General features: G+C 41.8%; 1 protein-coding gene across 4 annotated transcripts in view; it reads right to left on the bottom strand.

Annotated features, from left to right (window-relative positions):
• Nucleotides 1–27,668, bottom strand: part of RAD54L2 (RAD54 like 2) — a 430,539-nt gene that overhangs the window by 60,099 nt on the left and 342,772 nt on the right. For 3 of the 4 annotated variants that reach the window (XM_030205506.1, XM_030205503.1, XM_030205504.1), the window contains exons 19-20: nt 25,545–25,738; nt 6,397–6,486 (exon numbers count right to left, since the gene is read on the bottom strand). In XM_030205506.1, the coding sequence (XP_030061366.1) occupies nt 6,397–6,486; nt 25,545–25,738 (284 nt within the window). The remainder of the gene's footprint in view (nt 1–6,396; nt 6,487–25,544; nt 25,739–27,668) is intronic. The other variant, XM_030205505.1, reaches the window with a different exon arrangement.

The following is a 27,668-nucleotide window of genomic DNA, read 5'->3' as shown; positions in this document are numbered from 1 at the left end:
TCCTGAGTGTTTTGTATTCTCGGCATACCTAGTACTGGATTTTGGAGGGGGTGTTAAAAAATGACCGGGAGGGAGGGGGGCCTTGGAGCTGGGAGCCCTAGGGGGGGAAGCCCTGGAGCTGGGGGCCTTGGAGCTCAGAGGGAGCAGCCCGGGAGCTCGGAGGGAGGGGTAGCTGGGGGTGGAGCTAGGTGGGGGCGGAGTTAGGTGGGGGCAGGGCTAGGGTGGGGCACCATCAAATTGGTCTGCATAGGGCCCCGCACTTGCTAAGACCAGCCCTGCTTACTGCTTTCTGCAAAGAGAAGATGTTGAGTATCCGATTGGTCCGAAAATGGCGAGCAGATTACGGTAACCTCAGTCAACAAGTGGACAACGGAAATGCTAAAAAACGCAAGTGTGGATCAGGTCGGCAACCATTACTTTCCGAGCTGGAAGACCTGATCTGTGAATGGGTTGTTGACAGGAGAGCAAAGGCTTTGGTTGTGAATAGGGCTCAGATTCAAGAATTTGCCCTTGCAATGGCACCACAGTTTGAAATAGCCCCCAAAGAATTCAAAGCATCACAACACTGGCTGGATGGTTTCCTTCAGTGAAGTGAACTGTCTTTAAGAAGATCCACAACACTGTTTAGGCTGGAAGATGCTGAAATTATTAAACGTGCATTTGCATTCAAGTCCTTTATTGATGATGCTGACTTCTCTAAATACAATCTTTCCAACATGATTGCTATGGATGAAACTGCAGTATTTATGGGCTAAGCATCTCAAACAACAATTGAACAGCGGGTTGCCTCCTCAGTGTACATTCCCTCCACTGCTTACGAAAGTGCACGTTACCTGTATTTTGGCAATTCGTCTGGATGGCACTAAAGTCCCACCTTTAATAATTTCTAAGGGCAAGAAGGATAAGATTGAACGTGTTTCAGGCATTTTTATTCTTGAAACTGAAAAAGCCTGGGCCACACAAGCAGTTATAAGGAAGTGGGTTGATGTAATGCAGCCGCTTGTTATGCGAGGGGGCCAAAGAGGTCTGCTAGTCTGGGATTCAGCCAGCACACACCGCGCTAAAGACATGAAGAAATTTCTTCACGAAAAAGAAATAGGTTAAATAATGATTCCCGCAGGAATGACGGCCTATCTCCAGACTCTTGATATTGCAATAAACAAGCCATTCAAGGACAATTTGCGCATGGAAATTAATGACTACATTTAAAATAGAATGGAGAGAAATCAGCGTGGAAACTTTGTGAAGCCTAAACTGCAAGAGGTTGTGACTTGGGTGAAGAATTCATGGGAGAAAATCACTGACAGTTGCATTGCAAATGCACTACGAGCAGGCTTCCTTGACAAGAAGTACTCATTTAAGGACAGTGCTATTGCTAGACATGAGAGATTTGGGCCAATGATTCTGAAAGAAATGGAGTCACAAGAAATTCACCAGGAAATTCAGGGTTTGGATTGTTATGATGATGTTCCAGAAGATGATGACATCATTGTCATTGAATAAATCTTGCTTTGTGTTCATAAATATCGGGATCGGTAAATGTACCATAGATTGTTGTACATGGAAATACCGGTAATGGCAGTAACAAGAAATTCTTGATAGGATTCACAGTTTGTCTGGTTATGCTGGTTTGTGATGACAACTATTGTATAGTATATAATAAATGTTCATTTTTTTTGTTCAACAATAAATGTGAATTCTTCTTCATGAAAAAATAAGACATCCCCTGAAAATAAAACCTAGCGCATCTTTGGGAGCAAAACTTAATATAAGACACTGTCTTATTTTCGGGGAAACAGGGTAGCACTATCCATCCCACTGACAGAACATTACTTCATACCCACCCTACAAAATCACCAAAGACTGATCAAACATTCCACACTCCACCAAACTGACTCTCACCACACTAAAGGAAAACTATCTAAACATGGACATCACCAACAAAACGAGAGGAAAGACCACAACAAACACACATCACCCAAGGAATGACAACTAACAAAAATCCACATAACACCAAACCTAGAAGCCCCATACCAAAACATCCAGGTAGGCTACATCAATGCTAGATCCGTAATCAACAAAACAACAACAATATCAGATTGGATCACCGCAGAAAACTTTGATCTCATCTTTATCAATGAAACATGGATTCACAACCAAAACGACCCCATAATCCTTGAATTGTGCCCGCCAGGTTACAAGATCACCCACTGAATCAGATTGGAAAAGAGGTGGAGACATAGCACTAATATACCCAGAAAAATTCACCACCCAAACCACAGCCGCCTCCATAACACCCCAACTAGAAATTGCCTCATTTAGAATCCATAACAACTCCCTAACCGATCACCTGAATTGCGTATTATTCTACAGACCACCCGGCAACTGGAAGGAAAGTCAGTCCACCTTCATGGACTTCATATCAAACAACTGTGTAAACAACAACAACATACTGCTACTAGGCGACATTAACCTTCACCTAGAAGACCCCAACTCCACAAACGCACTTGAATGTAAAGACTTCCTACAGCCCTGGGATTTTAAATGGTCCCACATGCAAACTACCCATATCAAAGGACATACATTGGATGTCCTATCACATAACTACCTACAGACAATAACCTATTAATAACAGACATCAAATGGACAGCAATACCTTGGACTGACCATTACAAACTGAACCTAACTCTAAACTGGCGGAAGAAGGGCTCAAACAGCACACCAGAACGATCCACAAATATAAGACAACGAATGGACAACACACACTGATTCTATACTTTATCTCAACCACTGGGATGGCAGATGCAACAGCGTACTAAACAAAATTGCACCCTTAAAAACAAAAATATCAAAAAGACAAAACACTATACCTTGGTTCAATGACGAACTAAAAAAAATCAAAACACAATCCAGAAAACTTGAACGAGTATGGAGAAAGACAAAAGATGAACACACACTCAACACATGGAAACAAATACATAGAAAATACAAATACGCAATAAAACAAACCAAAAGGTCCTACTACAAAACCAAATTAGGACTGGCTACAAAGATATGAAGAAACTATTCCAACTCGTAAATAAGTTACTAGACACCAACTCTATCACCACAACCAACACAGACATCCCACCCGCAGACAAACTTGCTAACTACTTTAACGAAAGAATAATGAAACTACGCAGCACACTTCCTCATCACAATACCAACATCGAAATCTTCTTCAATGATCTGGACCCATCCTCAGAAGGAAACCCAGCTGTCCGCATTTTGACAATATTTAATCTCCTCAGCACTGAATCAGTTACACAAGCGACTCACAGGTTCGCCAAGACCCACTGCACTGGATACATGTCCCTGGCATCTACTCGTCTGCCCCAGACCGCTTCATAGCAGACCTTACATCCCATCTAAACCATGTTACAACAAGGTCTCTTCCCTGAGGAACATGGAAACATCCTACTCACCCCAATACCAAAAGACGCCAAGAAAAGCACAAACGATATCACCAATTACTGCCCAGTTGCGTCTATCCCATTAGTAGTAAAAATGATGGAGAGCTTCGTTACTAAACAGCTTACGGAATACCTGGACAAGTCCTCAATACTACATAATTCACAATCAGGATTCCGATCCCACCACAGCACCGAAACTGTCCTAGTCACCCTACTGGCCAAATTCATGCAGGAGATTGCCACAGGCAAAAGCATACTCCTCCTCCAGTTCGACATGTCGAGCGCATTTGACATGGTAAACCACAACATACTACTAAGAATACTAGGCCAGTTCGGGATTGAAGGAAACGTACTTAACTGGATCAAAGGCTTTCTAACCACCAGAACTTATCAAGTAAAATCAAAGTCAAACATATCACCACCGTGGAAAGCAGTCTGCGGAGTACCTCAAGGATCACCATTATCACCAATACTCTTCAACATGATGATGATTCCACTGGCACAGTCCTTATCCAACTGAGGCTTTAACCCATTCATTTACGTAGATGATGTTACAATATACATCCCCTTCAGACATGATCTGACAGAAATAACCAACAAAATCAATGATAGTCTGAACATCATGGACTCCTGGGCAAACTCATTCCAACTGAAACTGAACACCGAAAAAACACATTGCCTCATCCTCTCCTCTCCATATAACAAATACAAACCCACAACCATAAATACTCCAGGACATACCCTCCCTACCTCGGACAGTTTGAAAATACTCGGTGTCACACTCGATCGCAACCTTACCCTCGAGAGCCAAGTAAACTCTGTAACAAAGAAAATGTTCTATTCAATGTGGAAGCTCAAACGATTAAAACCTTTCTTCCCAAGAGCAACTTTTCGATACCTAATACAATCAATGGTCCTAAGCCATTCAGATTACTGCAACGGAATCTACGCTGGCTGCAAAGAACAACTCATAAAAAAACTCCAAACCGCACAAAATACAGCAGCCAGGCTGATATTCAGCAAAACACGCTTCGAAAGTGCCAAACCCCTCTGAGAAAAGTTGCATTGGCTCCCAATCAAAGAACGGATCATCTTCAAAATCTGCACCTTAGTCCACAAAATCATATACGGCGTAGTCCCAGAATACATGACAGACCTCATAGACTTACCAATAAGAAACAAAGTCAGATCATCAAGATCCTACCTAAACCTACACTACCCAAATTGCAAAGGACTGCAATACAAAACAACTTACGCATCCAGCTTCTCCTACATAAGCGCACAACTATGGAATGGGCTCTCAAAAGCTGTTAAAACAATCCACGACCACTTGAACTTCAGGAAATAACTAAAAACCAACCTCTTCAAAAAGGCCTACCGCAACGACCCCACGTAACCCTCTTCACCTACCAACACAGCATGACTATGATCGAACAGGACAACACGCAATCTTCATCCATTCCGACCCTCCACTATACAACTTTGTATTTGTTATCCACTGACTGGGCAAACGCCTTTGACGGTACTATGTAAGCCACATTGAGCCTGCAAATAGGTGGGAAAATGTGGGGTACAAATGCAACAAATAATTAAATATATTCGTCCCAGAGTTGTATTCTCTTTTTTGGAACCTTATCAGCTTCCTTGCACCTACTGTTACTCTATTTTACACTCTGTATATATTCCCGGAGTTGGTACTCTCCTCTCCAGAACCAGTAAGCCACATTGAGCCTACTGCTATGCGGGAAAATGTGGGACACAAATGTAATAAATAAATAAATAAACTTACATCTGGATAACTTTGAGGATTCCCAAGTGGATTTTTTTAAAGTCTTTGGAAGGGTTGGATCTTACTCCATTAATTAATATCTGTACTCACAATAAAGGCCAACAACTTATCTTTTGATGGCCAGTCAGTTCCTACTGATACTGCAGATTTTTTTTAAATGAGGCTAGGACCATTTTCTGTTAGATTTCTCTCTATCCTGGATAGAATGTCAGAAGAAACAATCAGTTGTATCGGCTGCTTGCTGCTATAGGGACAGAATTGATCCTGCCCTGTTTTGGCAAGAAGCTGATAAAAATCTATCTCCTGTCAAGAATATAGGAAATTTCTTGGATGACTGGAACCAGATTAGTAAGGAAATTCTAGATAAAATGTCCCCTCTTAGAACTCAAGTTAGAATTCAGAGAAAATCTGATAGATGGTTCGACCAGGAATTACTAATTATAAAACATGTATGTAGAAAGCTGAAAGAATTTAGGAGACACCAACCCTCAACAGAGAATAAGGCTAATTGACAGAGAAAATTCATTTGTATAAACAAAATGTTAGCTACTAAGAGATGTGAATATTACTTCAAATTGTTAGGGACTAAATATTTTGATGCTAAAAAGTTGTTTTCATTATTGGATTATCTGATTAATTTAGATGACATTGCATCTACTGCAGCTTCCGAAGGTCTGTCTGCTGAAATCTAGCTTCTTAATTTAAGGGAAAAATTCAGGTAATCAGAGAACTACTTGTATCATCTAATGTTTTACAGATTTATGAGGAAATTGAATGTATTAGTATACCAGCTGATAGACTTTGGCATCAATTTGTATGTATCAGTCCAAAAGATACGAAACAATTATTTTTGAAATATGCAAAATCTTTTTGTAGTCTGGAAATCTGTCCTCCCTATTTGACTAAAGCAGCTTCAGTTAAGTTTTTACATTCTTTATCAGAAGTTCTTATTTTTGTGTAATTCCTGTATGCGATGGTCCGGTTTCTTATTGATGTATTCTGACCTGAACTATGAAGGTAGTGGCGGAAAGGAAGACTTGATATAACATTTTGGAATTCAAATACTTCACCATCTAAAGGGGGAGCACAATGAGGCTGCAACTTCCTACACAGTCAACACTGAGAGAGACAAGAGTATGTGTGTATCTCACTTACCCTTAGTTCCTCGAATGATATGGATGCTCTCCCCTGCACTAATTCTTGCTTGTACATCCATTGAGGTGTTTGTTCCAGGAATCACAATATCTGGTAGGAAAATATTAGGAATTATAGGATGTGTAAGTAAAAAAAAAAGGAAGGAAAGGTAAAACAAATGGTTTACTCAAGAGCATTTTGTCTTTCTTTGCAAGGACTCCATTCTGATCTTGGGTCAAATATACAAAAATGGTGAACAGGAGGAGAGTTGTGCCAAGATGACTCAAAAGTTCTTGAAACATGGCAGGATGCTTCTTAGGAGCAGCCTTCTGAAGGGCAGACAAGTTAATGGTATTCCATGGTGTTAACATAAGAAATTCAAGATTGGAGGAACTGAGTTCGATTCCCACTTCAGGCACAGGCAGCTCCTTGTGACTCTGGGCAAGTCACTTAACCCTCCATTGCCCCATGTAAGCCACATTGAGCCTGCCATGAGTGGGAAAGCGCAGGGTACAAATATAACAAAAATAAATAAAAATTTAGATTTGTCAAGCAGTACAACTGAATTAGTACTCATGGTCCCTTGGACGTATGGTGGCATCTTACGGCTAAACAAGTTTCTGGAGGAAAGTCCATAAAAAAATTACAAGCCAGGTAAGTCTTGGTAAAATCAATGCTTATCCTTGACCTGGACTGACCAGGATGCTAGGCTTGATGGATCTTAGTCTGACTCAGCATAGCTTATCTTATGCTATCTGGTAGGAAGAGCTAGCCTGAAACTAGTATTAGAGACAACTCTCACCCACATAAGGCTTCTTCTTAATTATTTGAATTATATGTGGAAAAAGAGGGAAATTATCAGGTCATAGAAGACGGCAGGAAGCAGAGGAAAAAGGAAGGAAGGTTTTTTTGCAGTGATAAATTAAAAGGTGGTGGTTCCTCTATAGTTTAATAAAAGGTCTTTTAGGATGAAGGATCAGTCTCCTAGGAGGAAAAAAAGTGTTGGGGCTAAACTATTACTGAGTTTGTTAATAACGTACGTAAGAGGGTCACGTAATGTCATGAGCAAGGTAGGGTGTGTTCTCTGGCTGCTCTGAAGAATGCTCTGCCATGTAGGGGGTGCTGCATACGATACAAGATGACTTCTCATCTCATATTTATTTTATTTATTGGGATTTATTAACCGACTTATGAAGAGAGTCACCCAAGGTGGTGTACAGCAGGTACATCAAACTTACAATTTTGTTAACAGCATAACAACAGTAAAATAACCAAAAATAAACAAATAGCAGAGAAAGAATACAATATTAGCACAATACTAATGATACATCTAATAAGCATGCATTAGAACATTCAACTAACATAGATATGATGCTAAAGATTTTCTACAATACAGCTTACCATATAGCAGAGGGACCAAGAGAAGATATATGATGGGAACAAGATGCGTGCTACAGAGTCAGTTCAGATAATTAGATGGTTAGCTAAAATCAAGGCAAGTTCTTTGTATTAGTTAAGAAAGAGATAAGGAACTGATCTAAGCTAGTCCAGGTGCAGAATGAGTGTATAGTCAGTCACCCTACATATTACCTCTTTACCTATTATCCTGAATGTGTTCTCTTTATACCTGTTTGCTCAATTTTATTTTGTCATTCATGTTCTCTATGTAATACCACTTGTATCTCTCATTCTGGAATGGCGATTGCCATGACAGAACAATGTAAGCCACATTGAGCCTGCAAACAGGTGGGAAAATGTGGGATACAAATGCAACAAATAAATAAATAAATAAAGGTTTGTGAGAGAAAGCAGGCTTTCACCTGCTTCCTGAAATAGAGGTAGTCTTGAGTTATACATAGGCCCTCTGGGGGTAAATTCCAGAGTGTGGGGGCTACCCCTGAGAAGGCTCGCTGGCGGGTATCACATCGTACAATTTCTTTTGATGAGGGTACAGATAGTGATGATCCTTGAAAGGACCTTAGAGGTCCTTAAAGATGTGTAAAGGGTTAACTTATTTAAATACTCTGGCCCATTTTGTCTGAGGGCCTTTAAAATCAAACACAGAGTTTTAAATTTAGCCCTGTAAGGTACTGGTAGTCAGTGTAGCTTTTGCAGGAAGGGTGTGATGTGGTTACTCCACTTGCAGCCTTCTATCAGTCGTACTGCAGCATTCTGAAATAGTTGGAGCTGATGCAAACTCTTTTTGGTTTGGCCAGTGTACAGGGCATTACAGAAGTCTAGTCATGATGATATCATGGCATGGACCACTGTGGTGAGATTCGTCTTTTCAATATATGGAGAGAAATTTCGTAGCTGCCGTAGGTGATCAAATTTTGAAAGTTGTTTGAATTTGTGAGATCAGAGTGAGTGAAGAGCCTAGCAGTATCCCAAGATTTCTGACCTGTGATTTTAGGGGGAGTTCATACTTCCCAAAAGGTATTTTGAAGTTGGATATTTGTCCACTTGTGTACGGTACCTAAAGAATATCTGGGTTTTTTGGGGTTCAGGCAAAGATTGTTGTTGTTTGCTCATTTCTGAGTTGCAGTTAGGCAGGCAGTCAGTTTACTCAGAGCTCTGGGTAGATCTGGTTCAATGGGTATGAGTAGCTGCACATCATCAGAATAGATGTAGAATTTTGTGTCCATTGACCGAAGCAGCTCAGCCAGAGGCTTGAGGTGCATATTAAATAATATGGGAGACAGTATAGGTCCCTGTGGCACCCTAGTGCCCAAGGTAATGATGTGCTGTTGCTGTGTAGAACTGTTTGTTGTCTGACAGATAGGATTTCAATCAAGTAAATACTGTGCCACTGATACCTATTTCTGCCAGACTTGTAAGCATGATACTATGATTCACAGTGTTGAAGGCTGCCGAGAAATTGAGCAACACTAGTATCGAGGCAGATCTCATCACGGTTTCTGTGCAGATCATCAAGAAGGGACACAAGAACTGAAGTCAGATTGACATGGGTCTATCCAATTACTTTCAATTAGCCAGCCGTTGAGTTGACTGCAGACTGTCCGTTCTACAAGCTTTGCCAGGAAAGGAATGTTAGAGACTGATCAGTAGTTTTTGAGCTTGTCCTGGGTCCAGTGAGCTCTTTTTCAATAGGGGGCGCACCACAGCTCTTTTCAGTGTTGTTGGCAGCTGCCCTTCCATAAGAGAGGAGTTAACAATGTTAGTGGCCCCTTGAATGGCACAGAGGCCTGTGCTCGCTCGTTGTACAATCTTTGCTGGGCAGGTTGTAGGCCGTACACCTTTCAGGATATTTTCAACAGCTTCCTCTGTGACATAGTAACATAGTAGATGACAGCAGAAAAAGACCTGCACGGTCCATCCAGTCTGCCCAAGAAGATAAATTCATATGTGCTACTTTTTTTTATTTGTACTGTCCTCTTCAGTGCACAGACCGTATAAGTCTGGCCAGCCCTATCCCCGCCTCCCAACCACCAACCCCGCCTCCCAACCACCAGCTCTGGCACAGACCGTATAAGTCTGCCCAGCACTATCCCTGCCACCCACCACCGGCTCTGGCACAGACCGTATAAGTCTGCCCAGCACTATCCCTGCCGCCCAACCACCAGCCCCGGCACAGACCGTATAAGTCTGCCCAGCACTAGTCCCGCCTCCCAACCACCAGCCCCAGCACAGACCGTATAAGTCTGCCCAGCACTAGCCCCGCCTCCCAACCACCAGCTCTGCCACCCATTCTAGGCTAAGCTCCTGAGGATCCCTTTCTTCTGCACAGGATTCCTTTATGTTTATCCCACGCATGTTTGAATTCCGTTACCATTTTCATCTCCACCACCTCCCGCGGGAGGGCATTCCAAGCATCCACCACCCTCTCCGTGTAAAAATACTTCCCGACATTCTTCTTGAGTCTGCCCCCCTTCAATCTCATTTCATGCCCTCTCGTTCTACCACCTTCCCATCTCCGGAAAAGGTTCATTTGCGGATTAATACCTTTCAAATATTTGAACGTCTGTATCATATCACCCCTGTTCCTCCTTTCCTCCAGGGTATACATGTTCATAGTTGAATGAGTCCCAGATGGCTGTGCATAATGGGGAAGAGGGAGTGCTCTCTTCATTAGCTGGTGGGAGCTTTGATGGGACTGTCTGTAGGTCCTGATTGAGACCTTTAATTTTGTTGGCAAAGTAAATGGCAAAATCATTGCTGGTTAGTTGTGATTGGGAAGGCTGGTTCTGTTGAGGGGTTTATGAATATATAACTAACGAATAGTGTATGGACCAATTTATCACCAAAACAAACACAACACAATGAGGCAGTTGTGGTAGTGGTTATGTAATCTACCTAAATATCAAGAATTATGCTCTTGTTGCCAATTATAGACAATGCCTCAGATTATATAAATGGCGCCTAAAGTTAGGTGCCCAACTGTGTGCCCAGTTATAGAATAGGAAGAGTTACATGCATAACGTTATTAGTTAACTGGTGCTAAATTGGCACTTAATTGACAATATGCACCGATAATTGGCATTAACAAGCAGCAATTGACAGTAATTAGCAGTTGCATACGTAACTGACGTACGCCCCTATTCTGTAAACCGAGCGCCTAACTTCTCTCGTGCAGAATTGCAAAGGAGGGGCATTGACGTGAGCGGGGGTATGGGCGTGTCAGAGGTGTTCCAACTATTCCTGCATGCACTTTACAGAATTTCATTTTTGCGCCCAGCTGCTGCTTTTTAGGTGCCAGCATTTATGCCTGCATTAGACATGGCATAAGTGGTCGCACCTAGATTTTGGCGCGTATCTATGGACTTATGCTAGTATTCTATAATAGATCTAGTGCGTAACTCTGTCATTACAGAATACTAGCTTGGTATCCAGTTTCTTGGTGCCTAATTTTAGGCAGCAAAACACAGAAGAAATGTCCTCCACAGAAAACCCAGGAAAAACAAAACAGCCGTGTTTCGGCTACAGTGCCTGCATCAGGAGTCTAAGAATATAAATAAGACACCAAAAATGTCATACACCATGGGTTAAAATCACCTAGAGAAAAAAATTATATATATATATATATATATATATATATATATATATACATATATATATATATATATATACACACACACACACATACTAGCTCTACCCGGCCACGTGTTGCTGAGGCTCAGTCTGGTTAAATGGAAAAGAAAGAAAAGAGGAAGCGCACGTTTCTAATATGTTTAATTTCATAATGCTTGTGGGTATACAATATTTTTGTTGTTCCATTGTGTGTGCAGAAATAGAGATTGTCTGGTTTGCCGACTGTAGAACATGCAACATATAATTGTCCATGTGAGAAGCAATCCATGTGTAGATGTAAACGGGTGAATTCTAAAGATTGGCCCTGAGCTTTGTTGATGGCGATTGCAAACGCCAATCAAATTGGGAATTGCAATCTGTTAAATTGAAATGGCATATCTGTTGGAATCATATGCGAGGAATGAGGACATGTTCACTTTGAAAGGTCCTGTCAAGATTGTTGCTTGTACAACATTGCTCATTAATTTTTTTTACTGCAAGCCGCGTGCGGTTGCAAAGCTTTGGCTGGTTGATATTTCGCAACATGATAATTGGCACGCCGATTTTCAGTTGCAGTACGTGTGGTGGCATCCCTGGCAGATCGAGTGAATTGAAAAAGTCTGTTGGATAATTAAGCTCTTCATCTGCTTCCAGAACAGTGTCGACGGACTTGTATGTGAGTGGCTCGCTTTGAATGTTAGACTGAATAATATTGTTCAGTTCGTAGATGTCTTTGTTCTTGGCCGCAAGAATAGCTCGTTCACTCAGCAAATCGTGATTCTTATAATTGGTTTGAATATTGGGAAATACTTTTTCAACCAATTGTTCTTTTGAGGTCACTAAATTGCAGAAGTTATGAGGCAATGAAATTCGTCCTGAGGTCAGATCAACCGGCACCTTTCCGTTCCCAATTTTCAGCAATTGATGTGAGAATATCTGAGCTGATTGATCGTTTTGCAGCTGGACACGCATATTTGTAGTTAAGTTTAACGTCTTTACGTGTTGCCACAAAGTAGAGTATTTTAGGCAAGCATTTATTTCATCCGCTAGTGTTGATCGAGGAACTATAGGTAATGTTTGCCTGACACCTCCTGCAAGCATTATTAATATGTTCCCAAATGGTCTGATGTTTCCACGCAAATCTTGCAATGATCGATCAAGAGCCTCGAGCCATGTTTTTCGCTGTGCTGTTTCCTCGGCACGTATTTGAGCCATTCTTTGTCTGTTACGCTCGTTCGCTGATGCCCGTTCTTCCTCAGTTTGATTTGCAATTGTAGGTATATAAAAACACGCGCGTATTCCAATGCAACGTTGTGTCAAAATTTCAAATCAATCAGTGAAGAACTTTCGGAGATTTAAGCCACTCTCAGCCTGTTGTGTTGATTCTGTTAAGAACGAAGTACATCTGAAGCTGCAGAATGCGAGCGCCGTGCTCGCAACCGTGTATCGTCAAGTCTGGCTGCACGTCGCTCTGCTGCTTCCTCGGCACGTATCTGAGCCATTCTTTGTCTGTTTCGCTCGTTCGGTGATGGCGTTCTTCCTCAGTTTGATTTGCAATTACTCGTCGCACTGCTTCCGCTCCGCGAGTACGACAGCTGTGACATCTATATAATAGTAGATATATAAAAACATGCGCGTATTCGAATGCAATCGGTGAAGAACTTTCGGAGATTTAAGATTTTGAACAAACGAACATTTACATATATATATATATATATATATATATATATATATATATAGAGAGAGAGAGAGAGAGAGAGAGAGAGAGAGAGAGAGAGAGAGAGAGAGAGAGTTTTTCTAGTGAAAAAGGTGCTGGTACTCAAATGCCAGGCCACCCTTCAGGGGTGGGGTGATCACTGAGGGACCCACCCAGGGGTGTGCTGGTAAATTTTTAACAACGGGCTCTCTCTCCTGACATAGCCTGCCCTGAAATTTGGGGGGGGAGGGGGGAATACATGCCTCTCTCTCCCCTCCCTTGTGCGGGCACGCTAGGCATACCTTTGCTGAGCCCCACCAGCCAATAAATGGACTGCCACCATTCTCTGCTGCTTGTTTCTGGCTCTGAGCAGCATGATGGAACCTTCTTGCACTTGCATGAAAAGTCCCAGCCTGATGCTCAGAGTCAGAAACAAGGAGCAGGGAGCAGCAGCAGTCTATTTACTTGGCTGGTGGGGCCAGCATCACTGCCAGCAAAGTAAAAGAGAATTCAGGAGGGGGCCCAAGCCTACATTTTGGGAGTCAGTTGTTAGAATAGCCATGGGGAGGCCTTTAACAACCGGCTCCCAAAATTCTTAAAAACTTAAACGGCTCTCGCGAGCCTGTGACAGCCCGCTCCAGCACACCACTGGACCCACCCCATAATAGCCAGGTCCCCTGCAACCAGTCACAGAATCTATGACAAGGCAGAATTTGTGTGTAGAGCCTGAACTCTTTCATTAAAACTTAGGGGCCATGGGTCAATTTTAGTAGGCAATGGAAAAGGTGCCGGTACTCAGTACCCCCAAGTACACCCTAAAAAAAAAAAAAAACATATATATATATATATATATATATATATATATATATATATATATATACACACACACACATACATACAGTGCAATCCACTTAAGTGCAAGGGTCTGGGACCAAAGAAATGCATGCAGCTAACCGAAGCGTGCACTTAACCGTTGTGACCCAAAGAAGCTTGACATCTGATAAACATATGTACAGTACTGTTTATTATTATACGTACAGTATACAGTCTCAGTTAACTGACGTTAGGCTTGCTTGAAGTAATCAGTTATAGTCAGTCCTCTGTACACTCTTGGGTCTGTGAGTTCCATATAGACTATGTCTGCCAGACGGTAAACACTGTCATAGTACTGACATCCAGTGGACTCCAGATAGGCCCGCACGGTGTTGAGACTCTCCAGCGCTCTTGCAAAAGTGACAGGAGGAGGTTGTTGAATTTCGTCAGCATGTGCCTCGCTGCTCATTTCATCATCTGTTCTATCATCAGCCGTTGTTGCCTGCGTGTAGGCGCATATCTGGACATCAGTGCTGTCGTCAGCTGTCTGTAGATCGTAGCGATGGAACTCCTCTTCAGTAACACCTGCTGGGACGTCAATAACCTCTTCATCTGACGCATTTGCAACAGCTGCATCTGTTTCGTCCCTCTCCACATCCTTAACAAAGCTTGCCCGCTTGTAGCAGTTCACAATGGTTGCCTGTGTAACATGATTCCAGGTTTCTTTCTGCATATGTAGGGAAACCAACAGTGATAGATTACGAGCCAGTTCAACAGCATGTTTATCCTTCCCAGTCTGGTCATCCATAACGCTCATCAGACGACATAGCACAAGAGCCCGATAATGTTGTTTGAAATTGGCTATTATGCCCTGATCCATAGGTTGGATCAGAGAGGTAGTGTTTGGTGGCAGGAAGACCACCTTGACGTTAGACAGCCTGACATCATCCCTGTGTGCAGCACAATTATCACAAAGCAGCAAAATCTGACGCTTTTGTGTCCGCATTCTAGTTTCTAATTTCTTTAGCCACTGCTTCCAAATTTCCCCAGTCATCCATGAATTTGCGTTAGCCTTGTATGACACAGGAAGTCGCTTAACTTTCTTGAAGCAACGGGGCTGTTTGCTCTTTCCAATGACGAGGGGTTCAAACTTTTCATTCCCATCCATATTGCAACAAAGAAGGATTGTCAGTCGGTCCTTCAATGTTTTACCTCCAGTAGTTTCGGCATGTTTGAATGCAAGTGTTCCATCAGGAATCACTCACCAGTAGAGACCATTTTCGTCAGCACTGAAAATGTCATGAGGTGCAAACTCGTTCAAGATGATAGGAAGAACTGAAACAACCCAATTTTCAACACCAAAGTCATCAGCGTCTTGTTTCTCACCATCCTGTTTCTTGAATTTTATGCTGTTCCTCTCCTTCCATCTTTCCAACCATCCAAAAGTGACTTTGAATTCAGTTAGTCCAAGACTTTCTGCTAGCTCGTTAGCTTTCTCCATAAGCAGTGGACCAGACAGGAAACTATCTGCTCCTGACTCGAGAAAACCACCGAAGAAGAGCATCTTCTACCTCCTCAGCTTTTCCTGCCTGTTCTCGTTTCTGTTGTGGATTTGTATTGTTTTGCCAGTCTTCCAGAAGCTGGTCTTTCGGCTTCAAGACACGTGAAATTTGACTGGGATTGACACCATATTCTTTAGCAACAGATGCTTGACTTTGTTTTCTAAGTTTTTAAGAACTTCTATTCGTTCAGCTAGTGTTAAAGTCTTAAGGTTCCGCAGCGACGATGATCCCGGTGTACGCCCTAACAACATTCTTTCGCTTATTCTGCCTGTGGCAGTTAAAGAGGCAGTAAATTTGAAATCTCGTTGGTTGTCACGCACGAATCGGCTTCCATATTCCATGCGCGCGCTTATGCGGAGTCTTTCCTGCAGAGGAGTGGTCTTGAACCATGCATATAAGCAAATCTTGCACTTATCAGTGGTGCGCTAAACCGAAGTTTGTCCCCATAGAAATTGATGGTGCCAAAAATGGGACCGAAGTACGGCATGCAGTTAAACAGAGCATGCGCTTATCCGACGTGCACTTAAATGGAGTGCACTGTGTATGTGTATGTATATATATATATATATATATATATATATATACTATAATAAAACTCACCCTCAACGTTCTGAAGACAACGTTCTGAAGTCACTCACTGAAGGGTTCATGGATTCATGGTGGTGAAGCCACAACACTGACCATGTCTCTCTGCTCCGCCCTCACATGACGGACCAATCAGAAAAAACACCCTCAACATTCTGAAACACAAAGGACCATCACAACACCGTTCCCAGGCAACACTAGGCAACGTAAGACGGACCAATCAAAGGAAACTACGTGACAATAAGGGAGGAGCATTCCCCAGCAGAATGGCTCATTATCTGTGCAGCACGGAGAGCACAGAACCACCGCTGGAACGAGAGAAGAATATTCCTGCTGTGGGTATGTGCAAAAATAGACCGGGGGAGGGGGGGGAGAAATTTTTAAATGCTTAATGCCAGTACTGAAGAGTGCCAGAGGGCCTATAGCACAGACTATATTTGGGATCGCTTGACATGGAGTCAGAAGAGCCGGAAAACAACGTGCCTGTCACCATCTGGGACGTAGGCGAACAGGACAAGCTGCGGCCCAGCAGAAAGGATTACCCGCGACCCAGCCAGCAGCAAACAGCGACCAAGGAAGGGGGAGGAGTACTCCTTCCCTGCCTAGGAATCGCTGGAGACTGGCTGCCAAACTAACGAAACAATCGCACACCGACGCACCACCTCCATCATCAACAACCTGCACACACACCGCACCCTCATACACATACACACACACACAAAATAACTCTGTGACACATACACACACACACAAAAAAAACCACATGCTAGCGCCCGTTTCATTGGTTTTGGAAAAGGGCCTTTTTTACTAGTATATATATATCAATAACCATTATAACCAAAAAGGCAAGATGAAATCTAAAAGAAGGGAGGAGGACTAAATCCATGCAGTATGTATAAATAGGAAAAAAGATCATGTCACAAAAATATTTAAAATAAGCTTTCTGAGGTAAAATATTCTTCAAAAAGACAATCTGTCTGTATTTATTACAAAAACCACCATAAATTAAAAACACTAAATAACAGAACACAACTGTGTAAAATAATGTTGCTAAACGTATTGAAACAGCCTATTAAAAAATGTTTTAAATTTTGATACATGATCTTTTTTCTACTTATCAAAAATATCGATCCCAAAATATTCTCTGGTAAAAAAATCAAAATACAAACCATCAAAAAACCAGAGGATAATCAGAAGGAGTCAAAATAGATAGAAGATTGATCAGGCTCTTAAAATTACAAGAGAATTTTTTGTTTTGTAGTGGAGAGTTCTCAGAGTATTACATCTCTAAGGGTGGACAAGCTTCTCGATCATGGAACTTCTCCACAGTTTTTTATGTGAACTAAATGCACACCCGTGCTATATTCACAATGTGATAAATAACCTAATTTGATATTTAAAATATCTGAATCAATCCTATCTATTGCTCCTTCTGACCTCATGCACATATAAGAAAAAATATTTTTTATGTATATGAAAAAATAGAACTCTTTTTCTATATTTATTTATTTATTGCACTTGTATCCCACATTTTCCCACCTATTTGCAGGCTCAATGTGGCTTACAGAGACCTGTTATAGCAACGCCATATCAGGTTAGAGAAAACAGTTGGTGTTACAAAGAGGTAAAGAAATACAGGAGAATTTGGACCAGTCGTTAATGAAAAATACATTCTGCGCCATTTTGGTTAGGTGTTGTGTTGTAGTTAGTTAAGGGTTCTCGTGGTAGGCTTTATTAAAGAGGTAGGTCTTCAGGGATTTGCGGAAGTCATTCAATTCTTTGATTGTTCTTAGGTGATTTGGAAGAGAGTTCCACATCTGCGTGCTTATATAAGAAAAGCTGGACACGTGTGTTAGTTTGTATTTTAGTCCTTTGTAGCTGGAGAAGTGCAGGTTAAGAAAGGTGCGGAAAGATCTCTTAGCATTTCTGGGTGGCAGGTCTACGAGGTCAAGCATGTAGGTCGGGGCCTCTTCGTAAATGATTTTATGAACAATCGTTCAGATTTTGAATGTGACACATTCTTTCAGTGGTAGCCAGTGCAGTTTCTTTCTTAGGGGTTTTGCGCTTTCATATTTTGTTTTCCCAAATATGAATCTGGCTGCAGTATTTTGGGCTGTTTGAAGTTTTTTTGATGGTCTGTTCTTTACAGCCAGCGAAGAGTGCATTGCAATAATCCAGGTGACTTAACACCAATGATTGCACCAGTTTCATGAAAATGGCTCTTGGGAAGAAAGGTTTCACTCTTTTGAGTTTCCACATGGCATTGAACATTTTTTTAGTTGTATTCTTCACATAGTTTTCAAGTGTGAGATTTCTATCAATGGTGACTCCCAGGATTTTCAAGTTGTCTGAGATGGGTAGGGTTACGTTTGGGGTGGTTATGGTGTTGAATTTGTGTATTGTGTTGTGAGGTGATTATAAGGCATTGTGTTTTTTCTGCGTTGAGTTTCAGTTGAAATGCGTCCGCCCAGGAGTGCATGATTTGGAAGCTTTGGTTGATTTTGTTGGTAATTTCCTTTAGGTCGTGTTTGAATGGGATGTAGATCGTGACATTGTCTGCGTATATGTACGGGTTGAGATGTTGGTTGTCTAATAGCTTGGCTAGGGGTATCATCATTAAGTTAACGAGGGTGGGTGAGAGGGGGGATCCTTGTGGAACACCGCATTCAGGTATCCATGGGGCCGATGTCTCTGCGTTAGTTGTTACTTGGTATGATCTTGATGTTAGGAATCCTCTAAACCAATTGAGGATGTTTCCTCCAACTCCGAAGTATTCCAGGATATGTAATAAAATTTCATGGTTGACCATATCGAAGGCACTGGACATATCAAATTGTAGGAGAAGTATATTATTGCCGTTTGCGATTGTTTGTTTAAATTTATTCATTAGAGTTACTAGTACTGTTTCTGTGCTGTAGTTCGATCGAAATCCAGCTTGAGATTCGTGTAAGATTGAGTGTTTGGTTAGGTAGTTGGTGAGCTGTTCCGTCACTACTCCTTCCATAAGTTTGGTTATTAGTGGAACAGATGCTACTGGATGATAGTTTATTTATTTATTTGTTTATGACATTTATATCCCACAGTATTCCCACCCATAGGCAGGCTCAATGTGGCGTACAATAATTAATAAACAAATAGTACAAAGTACAGTAGACAAGGTCATAGGAGAGAGAGAAAACAAAAAAAGGAGGAAAAGAAAGGGAGGGGGAGGTGATAAATCAGCACGGAAGGAGTCGTGGCCTAAAAGGGTATGGCACCTGTAGGGTTCTTAGCGTAAGCACGGCCAAAGAGGAAGGTCTTGAGCTGCTTCCTGAAGGTCGGGTGATCGGAAGTGAATTTAACCTCTCGAGGCAACCCGTTCCACAATTGAGTGCTGAGGTAAGGAAAAGAGGAACCATAGATGGTCTTATATTTGAGGCCATGAGGGGCAGGGTAGTGGAAGTTGGAGGTACGAGCGGGCCGACCTTCGGGAATTCTTGGGCGGTAGGTTAATGAGAGTGTCCATGTAGGAAGGGGCATCGCCATAGATGATTTTGTGCACCAATGTGCAGGTTTTGAATGCGATGCAGTTCTTCACAGGAAGCCAATGTAGCCGCTTGCGCAACGGCCACGAACTGTCAAATCTAGATTTGCCTAAGATAAGTCGAGCTGCTGTATTCTGAGCTGTTTGCAATTTTTTTAGGAGCATACTTGCACATCCCCCATAGATGCTATTGCAGTAATCAAGACGGCTAATCACCAGGGACTGGACAAGACTGCGGAATACATCTCGAGGGAAGTATGGCTTGATACGCTTAAGCCTCCAGAGAGAATAGAACATTTGCTTGACTGTAGAGTTTACATGCTGCTCTAATGTCAAAGATCTGTCAAGCAGTACTCTCAAGATTTTTAGGGAGAACGAGATAGGCAGGACAAGCTCAGGAGTAATCAATGTAGGGGGCCAGACTTTGTTATAGGGAGAGGAGAGGATCAAGCAGTTGGTTATATCACTTGTGCTTTTCTTTGCATCTTTAGATAAAGGAGTGAGTAGTATATTTTCTCTGTTCCTTGGGAAGAGACCAATTTGTAGCATATTGTTTAAGTAGTCTCTGAGGTCTGTTATGAATTGTTGAGGAGCAGATCTTATGAGGTTGCTAGGACATGTGTCTAGTTTGCATTGTGATTTGGCGTATCTTTTGAGTGATTGGGAAATCTTTTCTGTCGATAGTGAGTTAAAGTTGGTCCATGTTCTGTCTGCCGGATATTCCCCATGTATTGGGTCTAGACACTCAAGGAGGTTTGCATAATCAATTGTGTTGTGGAGTATCATAGTTCATAGCTTTGTGATTTTCTCTTTGAAGAAGTTCGCAAGGTTATTTGCTGACGGGGTATTACTGTTGTTAGCAGTAACCGACGTGGTGTTTAGTAGATTAATTACAAGTTGGAAGAGTTTATGTGTGTCTTTGTAACCTGGTCCGATTTTAGTTTTACAGTATGATCTTTTGGTCTGTCTAATGGTGCATTTGTATTTTCTATGTAGTTGTTTCCATTTGTTGAGTGTGGGGTTGTCTTTTTTCTTAATCCATGCTTGTTCTAGTCTTCTGACTTGTGTTTTCAGGTCTTTTAGCTCTTCATTGAACCAGGGTATTGAGTTCTTTCTGTGCGAGGTCCTGGTTTGGGGTGGTGCTATGTTGTCTAATATAGTTTGAAGTAGGGGCACCTTTTTCTTGTTTAATTTTGTTTAAATCATATTTCAGTTCCTGAGGAAGTTTATACGAAACCCTGCAGAGTTGGACTCGCTATGATTTATTGAAGAAAAGAGCATATTTCGGCGCATTTCAGCGCGGGAGTGTTTGACATTTGGAAAACATATCATTTTATTCGCTCCCGAGAATACCATTTGACCGGATAAAGAACTGTGAAATATGGATTGAATTTCATCCGGGAGTGGATTTCCTGACTATTACGCTAAGTGCCCACATTGATTATATTGTTGTATGGTATAGAGCATATTTAAGCATACTTAAGATATCACCATATTATATAGAAAAAGAGTTCTATTTTTTCATATACATAACAAATATTTTTCTTATATGTGCATGAGGTCAGAAGGAGCAATAGATAGGATTGATTCAGATATTTTAAATAACAAATAAGGTTATTTATCACATTGTGAATATAGCACGGGCATGCATTTAGTTCACATAAAAAACTGTGAAGAAATTCCATGATTGAGAAGTTTGTCCACCCTTAGAGATGTAAATCACTTCGGTGTAGTCTCGCTTGGGTGAGTTTATACTCTGAGAACTCTCCACTACAAAACAAAAAATTATTTTGTAATTTTAAGAGCCTGATCAATTTTCTATCTATTTTGACTCCTTCTGATTATCCTCTGGTTTTTTGATGGTTTGCTTTTTTTCTACTTATACATACTGCATGGATTTAGTCCTTCCCCCTTCTTTTAGACTTCATCGTGCCTTTTTGGGTATTCACCGAGGAAGATTTAGTTGGGATACCGGTGCCGGACAGGGTATTCGAGGCTGACGAGTCAGAGAAACAATGAAATCTCTGTAAACCTGGAGGATGTAATGGGGTAGTTCTGCAAACTAAAGAGTAGCAAATCTCCTGGGCCGGATGGCATTCATCCCAGGATACTGATGGAACTAAAAAATTAGCTTGCGGAGCTACTGTTGTTATGTAATTTATCCTTAAAATCGAGCGTGGTACCGGAAGATTGGAGGGTCGCTAATGTAACGCCAATTTTTAAGAAAGGTTCCAGGGGAGATCTGGGGAATTATAGACTGGTGAGTCTGACATCGGTGCCAGGCAAAATGGTAGAGACTATCATTAAGAACAAAATAACAGAGCACATTCTAAAGCATGGACTGATGAGACAAAGTCAGCATGGATTTAGTGAAGGGAAGTCTTGCCTCACCAATCTACTGCATTTCTTTGAAGGGGTAAACAAACATGTCGACAAAGGTGAGCCGGTGGATATTGTGTATCTGGATTTTCAGAAAGCGTTTGACAAAGTCCCTCATGAAAGGCTCCATAGGAAATTAGAGAATCATGGGATCAGAGGTAGTGTATTGTTATGGATTAAAAACTGGTTGAAAGATAGGAAACAGAGAGTAGGGTTAAATGGTCACTATTCGCAATGGAGAAGGGTAGTTAGTGGGGTCCCTCGGGGATCTGTGCTGGGACCGTTGCTTTTTAACATTTTCATAAAATGAAGGGTGGCTGGACATTTGTGGCTGGAGGGGAGAGAAGGGTTGCTGGACATTTGTGGCTGGAGGGGAGAGGATGGTTGCTGGACATGGATGGAGGGCAAGAAATGAAGAAGAAAGGAGGAAAGTAAAGAAATAAATGGAAAGGAAGCCCTGGAAACGGAGTTAAGAGAACAGATAGAGAGCGGCAGAATCAGCGACTAGAACCAATATGGATAGAAAAACAAAATCACAAGACAACAAAGGTAGGAAAAATCATTTTATTTTCATTTTAGTGTTTGGAATATGTCGAATTTGAGAATTTACATCTGCTGTCTTATTTTGCACTGGGTATACTGGAGCTGTAACAGCTTACAGAAATGATTTATAATGGAAGAAAATCATGTTATTTTTTTCTCCTATACTAGTATAATATTTTCAATGATGTCTGTTTATATGCGCCATGGCTGGTGTAAGGGGTGTGGCTATCATATGGGTGGAGTCATATGTGGTGACCCCGCCCATAATGAGTACCGGCACTTTGCGATAAATAATTCAATTTTGGGTTGCTGTTTGGGCACTCGGTCTCTGAAAGGTTCGCCATCACTGCTCTAGATGCTCAAGGACAGATGAACTCATTTGAATCCTTGGTAGAAGAGTATCTATTATATTGGTAACAAAGAGTTTTATGCTTATTTACAGTTGTGTCACTATGTTACAGGACTGGGTGCAAAGAACCTGAGAAAGGAGATGGTAAAGGGATTAAAAGACGCACTGCAGTTGAAAGCCTACCTGGAGATCCATATAGTGGGTATTCATCAATAGCTTTTGAAAGGGGTTGACATTTGTAGATATAGCATCAAGGTGGAATACAGAGCTGAACTGCTGCACAGATACTACAGTCTTCAATAGGTCTGTTGTGGGACTGATAACACTGTACTGCAGAAGATGTAGTATAAATTCTTGATCAGGGCACATATATCCCCCACATTCAGCCTTTAAAGCTAAGACTATGGATGTTGATAATTGCCCTAAATCTCGGGTAGTCCAAGCTATACTGGCTCACATTTTTTTGGTAGTGCCCTCAGATTCAGCTGGTGAAATTTATAAAATCTTGATGGAACTTTTCGCTGCAGGGTGTCACTGAGCTTTTAACGGTTTCTTTGAGAAAAGGGTAGCACTTTCTTAGAAAAACATTTCTTCTTCCTTGCAAATATATTTTGCTAAGTTGGAAGATCTTGGAAGTGCCTGTGTTGTAATGAAATATTCAGTTGTTCAGATGTCAACTATGGCAAGGATGGGTATTGATGAAATGAAGCTAGGAGATGGGAAGTGTTTCAGGGTATATGGAAACTCTTTTTGAAATCTCTGCCATAATGAGTATGGCGTTCAATATTGAACAGGTAATAAGTGTAGTGGAGTGTATCAGCGTAAATGAACTTGATAGTAATGCTGGTTGTTATATTTAATATCTATAGAATTGGGTTTGTGGGATGGTTGCCAGTGAGGAGGTGTTGGAAGTACAGCTTATTACGGAATTATAAGAAATGTTCTACCTGTTGTGGTTGGTATGTAAAAGAAACAATTACAGTGGGGGAAATAAGTATTTGATCCCTTGCTGATTTTGTAAGTTTGCCCACTGACAAAGACATGAGCAGCCCATAATTGAAGGGTAGGTTATTGGTAACAGTGAGAGATAGCACATCACAAATTAAATCCGGAAAATCACATTGTGGAAAGTATATGAATTTATTTGCATTCTGCAGAGGGAAATAAGTATTTAATCCCTCTGGCAAACAAGACCTAATACTTGGTGGCAAAACCCTTGTTGGCAAGCACAGCGGTCAGACGTCTTCTGTAGTTGATGATGAGGTTTGCACACATGTCAGGAGGAATTTTGGTCCACTCCTCTTTGCAGATCATCTCTAAATCATTAAGAGTTCTGGGCTGTCGCTTGGCAACTCGCAGCTTCAGCTCCCTCCATAAGTTTTCAATGGGATTAAGGTCTGGTGACTGGCTAGGCCACTCCATGACCCTAATGTGCTTCTTCCTGAGCCACTCCTTTGTTGCCTTGGCTGTATGTTTTGGGTCATTGTCGTGCTGGAAGACCCAGCCACGACCCATTTTTAAGGCCCTGGTGGAGGGAAGGAGGTTGTCACTCAGAATTGTACGGTACATGGCCCCATCCATTCTCCCATTGATGCGGTGAAGTAGTCCTGTGCCCTTAGCAGAGAAACACCCCCAAAACATAACATTTCCACCTCCATGCTTGACAGTGGGGACGGTGTTCTTTGGGTCATAGGCAGCATTTCTCTTCCTCCAAACACGGCGAGTTGAGTTCATGCCAAAGAGCTCAATTTTTGTCTCATCTGACCACAGCACCTTCTCCCAATCACTCTCGGCATCATCCAGGTGTTCACTGGCAAACTTCAGACGGGCCGTCACATGTGCCTTCCGGAGCAGGGGGACCTTGCGGGCACTGCAGGATTGCAATCCGTTATGTCGTAATGTGTTACCAATGGTTTTCGTGGTGACAGTGGTCCCAGCTGCCTTGAGATCATTGACAAGTTCCCCCCTTGTAGTTGTAGGCTGATTTCTAACCTTCCTCATGATCAAGGATACCCCACGAGGTGAGATTTTGCGTGGAGCCCCAGATCTTTGTCGATTGACAGTCATTTTGTACTTCTTCCATTTTCTTACTATGGCACCAACAGTTGTCTCCTTCTCGCCCAGCGTCTTACTGATGGTTTTGTAGCCCATTCCAGCCTTGTGCAGGTGTATGATCTTGTCCCTGACATCCTTAGACAGCTCCTTGCTCTTGGCCATTTTGTAGAGGTTAGAGTCTGACTGATTCACTGAGTCTGTGGACAGGTGTCTTTCATACAGGTGACCATTGCCGACAGCTGTCTGTCATGCAGGTAACGAGTTGATTTGGAGCATCTACCTGGTCTGTAGGGGCCAGATCTCTTACTGGTTGGTGGGGGATCAAATACTTATTTCCCTCTGCAGAATGCAAATAAATTCATATACTTTCCACAATGTGATTTTCCGGATTTAATTTGTGATGTGCTATCTCTCACTGTTACCAATAACCTACCCTTCAATTATGGGCTGCTCATGTCTTTGTCAGTGGGCAAACTTACAAAATCAGCAAGGGATCAAATACTTATTTCCCCCACTGTATGTACCAACTGTTTGTTTACAGATTTGCTTGGCAATGAAAAGATTTCATCTTAATATACATAATTTATATCATTGCTATTGAAACTGTTGTTCCTTGCTAAATAAAATTACTCTCACCTGTTGTGGTAACAATTTTCTGAACAAGGACTCCAGCACGTTGCAGATAGTTAACCGGAAAGTTTACAGGACCAGATCCAGAGGCTAAACCCATATGGCCCCCTGGAACATGTCTGGGCATCATGGGAACAGGAGTAGATTGAACAGGGCGGACACTTGCCACTGGTCTATCATCATGCTTCAAGAAAGAGCGCCTAGGGTAGGGAGATAGAAAAGTAACATTAATTTAGTTTGTCCATCTAGAACACAAGTTTTATTTCTCAGCCTCAAGAGATCTTTGTGTTTTTTAAAGCAGATATTTAGCACAAGTGATTGGTAACATCTTGTCAAACATTAATAAAAAGTACACTCAATAAGATGGTATGTTCCGGAAATAATATACGTACATCTTGAGAGGAAGCCACTCACAATGTCATTCTCATTCCTTTTCACAGAATATGGAAAAACCTCCAATCCTGTTGTTTCACAGCATTAAAGCTGTGGCGCACCAGAAAAGAAAGGGGAATTTTGTTGCAGTCTGAGCATCATTCCTCCTTTAATATTCTTTTCTAAACAGGCAGTGTTCCTACCCTACATTTTGCAAATCTATGATTCTTTTGGAAGTTGAATGGAAAACAATAATGCAAGTATGAACAATTGCAGAAAGGAAGCAAGTGCTGAATTTCTCCTGTATCCTGAAGTCTGAGGTGAAGAGACCTCACCAAAAGTACTGTCCTAAGAATATACTGACATCACGATGCTTCTCAGCTTTCCTTTATTTTTTTTTTTTTAACGCTAGTTTTGTTGCTTCTTCCCCTTATGGCCTTGTTCTGAGTCTTCACATCTTTTAATAGTAGGCAAGAGATACTCAAGTCAGTTTCTCTTTCATTCACTCCTCCTCCTTCTAGCACTGAATAATAGGCACAGGAAACACAATAGTAGCTACAGCCCCTAGGGAAGGAGTCATCTCAGACATTGCACAATGACGACACCTACTGGTCAAATTTAGTGACCATGGGGCTCATTTTATGAAAGAGAAAAATGTCCTAAAAATGTCATAACGCACCATTTGCACAGATTTCTTCTCAAAACCTGTTTTGCAGATGTTTATCTATGCATTTTGTCTGCAGAGCATCCAAATCACAAAGGGGTGTGTCAGAGGCATTTAAGGCAAGATTAGGGCGTGCCTAACACTTGGAATTTTACAGCCATAATGGAACAAAACCAAAACATCTAGGGCGAAAACTTCAGTGTTTTGGTCTAGGCCTATTTTTCTAATGAACAGGGAAAGGAAAATGGGACTTGATACACCGCCTTTCTGAGGTGTTTTGCAACTACATTCAAAGCGGTTTACATAAATTCAGGTACTTATTTTTGTACCGGGGCAATGGAGGGTTAAGTGACTTGCCCAGAGTCACAAGGAGCTGCAGTGGGAATCAAACTCATTTCCTCAGGATTAAAGTCCACTGCACTAACCACTAGGCTACTCCTCCACTCCACACAAAAGTGCCTTAAATGACCACATGACCACTGGAGGGAAACAGGGATGACTCCCCCCCATGCCCCCAAAAATGTGAATAAAAATAATGCTCACTAGCCTCTATGACAGCCTCAGATGTTATAGCCAGAACCATTACAGCAGCATGCAAATTCCAAGAGTAGTGTAGGGGTGGGTGCAGTGCATTGTAGACATGTGGACACAGGCCCATACCTCCACCTACCTGTTATACTTGTGGTGGAAACTGTGAGCCCTCCAAAACTCACTAGAAACCCACTGTACCCATATATAGGTGCCCCCTTCACCCATAAAGGCTATTGTAGTGGTCTACAGTTGGGGGTAGTGGGTTTTGGAGGGCTCAGCAAACAAGATAAGGGAGCAACTGTGAGATGTGTACCTGGGAGCATTTATATGAAGAAGATGACAGTAGTGCCCCCTAGGGTGCCCCACTGCTCTCCTGGGATGTCTGGAGGACCAGTCTGCTAAAAATGCTGCCACCTCCTACTTTTCAATGGCTTGATTTTTTGTAGTTATTTTAACTTGGGCATTTCCCCCCGCCCCCCCCCAAAAAAAAAAAAAAAAAAAAAAACGGCCTAAAAAGATAAACAAACAAAGTACAAAACCTTGTTTGAAACATAATTTTCAAA

The sequence above is a fragment of the Microcaecilia unicolor genome, chromosome 6 (genome assembly GCF_901765095.1).
Source record: "Microcaecilia unicolor chromosome 6, aMicUni1.1, whole genome shotgun sequence".
Classification (NCBI taxonomy): Eukaryota; Metazoa; Chordata; class Amphibia; order Gymnophiona; family Siphonopidae; genus Microcaecilia; species Microcaecilia unicolor.
The sequence above is the reverse complement of the archived record's forward strand: the minus strand, read 5'-3'. Positions and strand labels throughout refer to the sequence as shown.